Consider the following 8,339-nt stretch of genomic DNA (forward strand, 5'->3'; position numbering starts at 1 on the left):
TATATACAGTAATAAAAATTTTTGATAAATTTTTTGCTTTTATATCAATGATAATATTACGATATATATTTAATGTAATATTTTTATTTTTTATATACTAAATTTACTTATTATTTATTGAATTTTATATTTACTTATTCTAATATTACGATAAATATTTTATATAATATTTCTATTTTTTATATTGTGTAATTATATATTTACTTATTCTAATTTTCTTGCTTTTATACCAAATGATAATATTATGATAGATTTTTAACGTAATATTTATGTTTCTTATATTGTATATTTACTTATTATTAATTTTTTCTTATTGTATATTTACATATTATTGTTTAATATAATATTTCTATTTTTTTATTTTGTATTTTTACTTATTATTTATTTTTCCTTATATTGTATATTTACTTATTATTTTATTCTGTTTTTAGTAACAATGCCACGTGTCATCTATCGGAATATGTATTTTTCGCTGATATGGACGCTCTACGGAGCTTCAAAATGTTTTTTTATTAGTATAGACTAGGGATTAACCCGGGCTACGCCCGGGATTTTTATTTTTTTTCTAATTTAAGTTGATAAATTATTTATATTTAGGTTATGATATATATTTATATAAATTTTAAGATGCATGTCATAATTAAAATTTATTTTTAAATTTTAACACGTTAAATTAACATATTTTTTACTATTTAAATATTTTTTGTAATTTTGTTGGCTATCTAGTTATCATATTTAGCAAAACTATATGTTGAGTGTTGAAATAAATTTTTTTGATATTTAATTAAACTACAGAGTATTTTCTGATCGATCACATGCTCAACAATCGATCGATCCGTAAAAAGATGGCCGATCTCCTAGGCCAGGTAAGTATAATTTTAGCAAAAATATCTTTGATTTTCAAATATTAAGTATATAACTATTCTTTTGAATATTGTTTTTTGAATTGTATTTTTTGATTAAATTATTGTATTATAATGTTTATGTAAATATTTTTTGTGATATTTGAATTCGTGTTGTTCGTATACTTAACCTAGATGATATTGATGTTTAACAATTAATTGTTTTCTGGAAATAGAAAATAATGATATATCAAAACGTATATAATACTTGTTAAATGATAGTATAATGTAAATTACATTCATTATTTGAAAATAACAATTTGTTTTTTTTTTTAATCAGAAATTATTTTTATTTAAAAACTTTATTCATATATAATATAATAGTTTAAGTTTGGAAGATTAATATATATATAAATTATGTATATTTTTTAAAAAATAATTTAAGATATTATATATTGAGTAATTGAATAAAAGCTGAATTTCTTATCTTGAAAATCAAATATTTATATTTTTTTCTTCATGTTATACTCACCAATCCAACATTGATATTTATAACTCAGTATGTTTTTAAAAAAAACTAAGTTTTAAGTAATAAACGAATTTAATAAATTAAATTCATCACCTATAATGTTCAGTAAACTATATTTGAAAACTCTCTAAAATTATATTTTAAGCATAATATTACTATTATTTAATTTAAGTTATTTTAAGCATAATATTTGCTAAACCAACTTACATTATATTTACAATAGGACCATCCTAAACCGGTTAATAAACCAAAAATAATTCTAAACCAACATGAACCAATACTTGATTCGGCGAGGAATGAAGTGTTTCAGGATAAACGCTTGAATGGTTATTAACTGTAATGGTTTGATCATGAAAGAGTTAGTATGAATATTAACAATAAAATTATGGATTAGATTAATTTAAATTTGTAAGAATACCTTTGAGTCTATGAAAACCAATTCAATTCCCATGAATAAGTTTGAGTTTTGGAAGTTGAGGGTTTCCCAACAATGAATCCACCTAACAAAAAGTTCGTTGTTATAAAAAATCTCCTTCAAGGTTATTAAAGGTTTTTCGGACGGCAAGAGTTGATGGTGGAACCATTTTTTTGCTCGAGTGCTTTGAAGTTTTCTTTGAAAGTGTGAGGTTGATGTTGATAAAATAAAGAGTTTTATAGGGACTTTTTTGATGTAAAACTATACATTTTTTTTTGTTTAATGTGGTATTTCCATTTTTATATAATTTACTACCATTTTAAGATAGATGTACATTTTAAGATAGATGTTTAAATTTTAATGTACTTTTTCCATTTTTTAAAATGTTTATTTCCATTTCTTACATTTTTTTATTTACGTAATATCTATATTTTATATTTTAAAATAGATATTTAAATCTTAATGTACTTTTTCCATTTTTTAAATTGTGTATTTACTTATATTATATATTTTACATTTTAAGATAGATGTTTAATGCTTAATAAACTTTTTCCATTTTTTAAAACAATTGTGTACTTACTTATTATTTTATATATAATTCATATATTATATATTTACATTATTTACTTATTATTTATTTTCCTGTATATGTATTTCCATTTCTTGTATTTTTATTTACTTAATATCTCTATTTTACATTTTAAGATAGATGTTTAAATCTTAATGTACGTTTTCTATTTTTTTAAATTGTATATTTCCATTTGTTATACTTTCTATTTTCGTAATATCTATATTTTAAGTTTTAAGATATATTTTTAAATCTTAATGTAATTTTCTATTATTTAAATTTGGTATTAACTTATATTATATATTGACTTATTATTTATTTTTCTTTATATTGTGTATTTCTATTTCTTATACTTTCTATTTACTAATAATTTTATATTTTAAGATAGATTTACATTTTAAGATAGATGTTTAAATAATAATGTACTTTTTTCCATTTTTTTAAATTGTTTATTTCCTTTTCTTATACTTTCTATTTGCGTAATATCTATATTTTATATTTTAAGATATATTGTTTTTTTTTGCTCATGTGGACGCTCTATGGAGCCTCAAAAGCTCCCTTTTATTAGTATAGATTATCTATATATCATCAAGTTAGGAAGTTTTCTTTATGAACTTTATGAAGTTGATACTTTTTTTTGTAACTTATATGAAGTACTTTTCCATGCATAGACCGTATATGATGAAACAACGAATGCATGCATTTAACTCTAAATGGATAAATTATTTAATCGATATATGATTCAAGCTTGATAATGGATTAATGGTGAAGACGTTTGACTAGTAAGTCCATTCAACCGAAGTCTCGTCTGAAGCTATAAACTCTAAAGAAGCTACTAAAAGCGTGTAGAGAATAGTCAATAATTGTCCTTATTGGATTGAGTCATGCTGGTCTATATACAATAAATAATTTATTGATTAACTAGAAAATAGGTCAATAATACAGATGGTTAACCACAACAGCAGAATATTAATCATTCCTCCTCACAATAGTCCAACACACCAATCCATACCTCTCTTGTCTGCACACATCTTGTGAGTTGTGTATTTAGTTATTTATAATAGCGATGCGTTTGTCGTTTATATAAAACGATTGATGTCCACTCCACGTTTCACCTCCTATAAGATGAAGATTTTTGGCTGAAATAAATAATTATGGTCAATATTTGCAGAAAATTGGGTAGTAACGTTACTAAAGATTAGATGCAATATGAATTAGAGACATTGGCAATTTACCAAATTTTGTCCCAATACGTTAGAACTTTACATTTTCGATCGTGACAATCCTTGGCTTTATAAATGTGATTGCTTTATAGGTTTGATGGGCACTGGGCAATCAATGACTTTGTGCTGTCAACGTGCTATCGTATCGAATAGTATACGTTATGAGTTGTTTTTTGGATTCACCAACCAATACAATTTTATTATTTCAAATTCGATATCTATTAAAAAAAATAAAACATAGTATTCTCAAAATAAAAAGGTAAAAAAAAAAAAAATAGTATTTACAGAAAAAAGAATAAAAACAAAATATTTTTAGCGTCGTCAGCAAAACACTAAACTCTAAATCCTAATTCATAAACCCTAAATATTAAACCCTAAACCCTTAGATAAACCCTAAATCCTTTGATAAATCATAAACTCTAAATCAAAAACATTAAATATTAAAACCCTAAACCCTTGAGTGTTTTAGTGTTAATGTTTTTGATTTAGAGTTTATGATTTATCCAAGGTTTTAGGGTTTACCTAAAGGTTTAGAGTTTATGATTTAGGGTTTAAAAATTAGGATTTAAGGTTTTGTGTTTTTGTTGGTTAAAAAATATTTTTATAATTACTACTTTTTTTTGTTTATTTCTTTTTACCTTTTATTTTAAAAACGTAACATAGCTTGTTTTCTTTTATGAAAATATAACTTGTTTTCTTTTATGAAAGATCTCGAATTTGAAATAACCTAGACGTTCAACCCAATAATTAGTCATATGTTTCTTTTGGTCAATTGAATGGTATTTAGGATGTTGCACAAAAAAAAAGAATGGTATTTAGGATTAACAAAAGTGACATTTATAGATTGATACAAAATCTGGCCCAATAAGATAATGGGATAATAGCCCACTATATTCAGCACTCCAAAATTTACGGCTCTATACCAAAAATTCTACACATTTCATGCTCAAATCAAAACCAAAAATTCTACACATTTCTGTGCAAGCCCTTCAAAGGACCTTTAAAACCCTATTCACATCAAAAAGAGGCTACAACCACTCGTAGACAAACAAATCACTACGCCAATCAAGATGATCAAAGGCAACATAAGATTGTCATACATGATCAGAACAAAAAACAGTGTAAAATACTAGAATGTAGAACTGTCAAATGGCTTGTCAATTAAGTTTGTCCAACAAGCCATTTGTTCGTATGGACTGTAGTCGGTTAGCGTTATTAAGTACAATAGTTAACTCTTTGATTTATGTTTAGTAGTTTTATTAGAAGGCAAAAGTAAATGAAAACACAACCTAAGATTACACTTGCTTGGGACTCTTATTTAGACGAAAAGAAAGAAAGGCTGAAGAACAAAAGCAAAGTTATAGAAGGAAGAAAAACATAACTGAAGCAAAATACGTTTCGACCACACATAGAAAAAGAAGACTCTTGTACGCTGCATTTTGAAGGAACCTGTCTCCTCAAGAGGAGCGGCGGTGGGGATCGGCTGTGATCGTTCTGGAGGAACGGCGTTTAACCTCCTGATGTCCAGCAGGGATGGTTCCTGATGAACGACGCTCTGTCGTCCTCGTCCGAACTTCCTCACGATTGATCGTTCCCGAAGCACGACGCTCCGAGGTCCGAACCTCCTGATGACTACTTGTAGTGATTGTTCGCGAAGAAGAACGATGCCCCACAGTCCGAACCTCTTGCCTACTTGTAGTGATCTTTCCCGAAGAACGATTCTCCGAGGTCCGAACCTGCTGACGACTTGTAGTGATCGTTCCCGAGGAACGATGCTCCCCCGTCCGGACCTCTTCGCGAGTTGAAGAGATCCTTCTTGAGGAACGGTGCTCCGACGACGTCCGAAACTCTCGTGAAGTGATCGCTCCGGAGGAAAGACGTGTTGTCGTCTGAAAATCCTCACGAACTGCAGTACTGACCACACGCGAGGAGGAACGATGTGCCGTCGTTTGAAAATCTTGACGACGTGCAGTCGTCGCTGTTGACGAAGAACGTCTTTCCGTCATCCGAAGCTCTTCAAAACTTGCGGTTACCTCATGAATTGCAGTTGTCCCACGCGAGGAACGACGCCTATCCGCAGTGATTGATCCCGAAGACGGACGCACCGTTATGCGACGCTCCTCACGACCTAGAGAAATAGTACAAAGGATCAACTATCAAATATAAAATAAATTTGTAGACGTCTCTCTTCTCTTCTTACCTCCATTCCTGACGGCCCTGGTGGACATCTTATGCTCTGCAAATGGTTTCAAGTGAGCTCTTCGTCTCTTGGTAACAGCTCTTTGATGGTCTAAGAGGGAGGATTCGTATTATATGAAGACTCGTGTAGTGGTGTCCTTCTTTGCTAAGCACATATTATCTACGTCAACCAAACAAAAAAAAGAAGAGAAGAAGAAGAAACTACATAAATCTTATCTTACGACATTATTTCCGTTAAGTCTTCGTCAACGAAAAATATACGTTTAAGTTTTGTTGAGACGTGCTTTTCAAAGTTATCTTTCATAAATAAATGAAACAAAAATCGAATAAACAAACATACACATACACATATATATACATGAAGTGCTGAGTGAAAATCTGATTCGTTCTCGCATTATAATTTGCTACAAAATAATATATGCGATTATGTATGTTGTTTTATATGCCAACAAGTCATTAAAATTAGGTTGCAGCATTTTGGACGTATAAGCCTTTTTCCTTGCAACAAGACTTAACTATAGCCGTCTTCCAACACTAATCGATATATCAATTATAATATTCTTCAACGCAATCGACCGTTTCATGATTTTTCTTGGATTCACACACCTTACTATTATGGGACCATTTTGTTGGTTTATTCCTCATTGCGCTCATGATTTTTAACGTCTATAGTTGGTAGTGCTCATCTACACTAATGTTGCAACGCATTCCTTTTATTACTTAAAGTAAGTAATTTAGATGTTCAACTTATAACAAACTCTTAGGGTTGAGTTTTATCACAAAAATTTCCCAGTCTAAACGATTTTCGATTTTAAGGCCATCTTTATCGCTCTTCTTTTAGCGTTTCTTAAGTGGGAGAGGACCCACAAATACTTAAAAACGTTTCCAAAAGTTTCAAAATAAGAGACGGTGATTGCTTGGTTTTTCAAATGTTTGCGGGTCTCACTGATACGTGGTGGTCTGCGATTGGTCTATTTTCAAATTTCTTTTTTTGAATTAGATAAAAAAATAAAAAATAAAAAAAGGAAAATAAGAACTCTAGTAGGGGTTTAGGGATAAAGATGCCTTCGTTATGTGGAATAGTGATGAAAATATGAAATAGCGGATAAAAGAGCCCCCACCCCCTCCTTTTTCCCTCCTTTAGTCTGAACAAAAGTCAAAAATGTATGCTTTTTGTGGTTGTAGCCTTGTGGAGGACTTTTGAGCATACACGGTTATTGCATTTTACTTTATATTTATTTATGAAATATCTACACGCAGATAGTCTCCTAGTATTGGACTTCGTCACCAGCAACATGTCATATTAAACACATCATTTACCATGAATGGCATTTTCGCTAGCCTTTACATTTGAGGTTGTAATTGCCAGTTACACAAATTATACAACATGCATGATACGTCAACATTAAATTCAGCTAAATAATTTGCAACGAAATATACATTTACAAAAGTTATGTGCTTAAAATCATAATCATCTATATAATGGTCAGAACAATGAATATTCGTTAGCCATTTTACAATTCAAGTTCTCAGGATTACCATAAGGTTTGTTTAATCCTTTTTTACAAAGTTATATAGTGAGGAGACTGCAGTATCTCCTCTTGTTACCGCCATCTTCCTGGTTGACCACAGAATCTGTAGTGGAAAAAAAAAGAAACACAACCTCCATATATGGAGTTACTACGGCATAATCGAATGTGACCTCATCTAAGTACTAAACCTTGAACCCTTGAAACTAAACTCTAAATCTTCCATATAATTTGATGTGATATTTAATAAGAGCCAGTGGGCGGAGCCAGCAAAACACATAGCAAATTTCTTTACATGGTCAATAAGTTTACATGGTCAATAAAACATATTTACATGGTCAATAAAACATATTTACATGGTCAATAAGTTTACATGGTCAATAAAACATATTTACATGGTCAATAAGTTTATTTTGTAGTATATTTTTAGATATCTTTTACAAAACACATAGCAAATTTCTTTTTGATAAAACTTCACATGGCACTACAAGAAAACATCGGGATACTGAAGGAAAAAATCGTCGGTATGTCGTCGGAATAACGCTATTCCGACGACATACCAACGAAAAAAGTCCTCGGAAATATCTCCTCGGAAATTCATACTTCCTCGGAATTCCGTCGGAAATTTCCGACGGAATTCCGAGGAAACCAAATTCCGAGGAAACTCCGAGAAACATATGTTCGTCGGAAGGTTCCTCGGAATATACCGATGGAATTTCGATGGTCCAATCCTCGGAAGTTTCGACAAAATATTCCTCGGAATGTTTATCGGAAAATTCCGAGGGAAATATGTTCCTCGGAATTTTCCGAGGGAAGAAAGTTCCTCGGAATTTTCCGAGGAACTCCATTCCCTCGGAATTTTCCGAGGAACTCCATTCCTTCGGAATTTCGAAAAAATTTATTTTTTTAAAAAAAATTTAAAATTTTTAAATTTAAATTTTAAAATTTAAAATTAAAATTAAAATTAAATAAAACATTAAATAAAACATAGTAGATAATATTCAAAGTTAAATAAAACATTCAGAGTTTTTGGT

The 8,339-nt window shown here is 29.7% G+C and overlaps 1 protein-coding gene across 1 annotated transcript; it reads right to left on the reverse strand.

The window, feature by feature from the left end:
• Positions 1 to 4,805: 4,805 nt before the first annotated feature.
• On the reverse strand, positions 4,806 to 7,701 carry LOC103839553. Its single transcript, XM_009116055.3, has 2 exons — positions 5,778 to 7,701; positions 4,806 to 5,705 (listed from the first exon to the last, which is right to left on the reverse strand). The coding sequence occupies exons 1-2, from the start codon at positions 5,803 to 5,805 to the stop codon at positions 5,035 to 5,037; spliced, it is 699 nt and encodes a 232-aa protein (XP_009114303.1). The 5' UTR covers positions 5,806 to 7,701; the 3' UTR covers positions 4,806 to 5,034.
• Between the last annotated feature and the right edge of the window lie 638 nt (positions 7,702 to 8,339).

This window comes from Brassica rapa, chromosome A09 (genome assembly GCF_000309985.2).
Source record: "Brassica rapa cultivar Chiifu-401-42 chromosome A09, CAAS_Brap_v3.01, whole genome shotgun sequence".
NCBI classification, from domain to species: domain Eukaryota; kingdom Viridiplantae; phylum Streptophyta; class Magnoliopsida; order Brassicales; family Brassicaceae; genus Brassica; species Brassica rapa.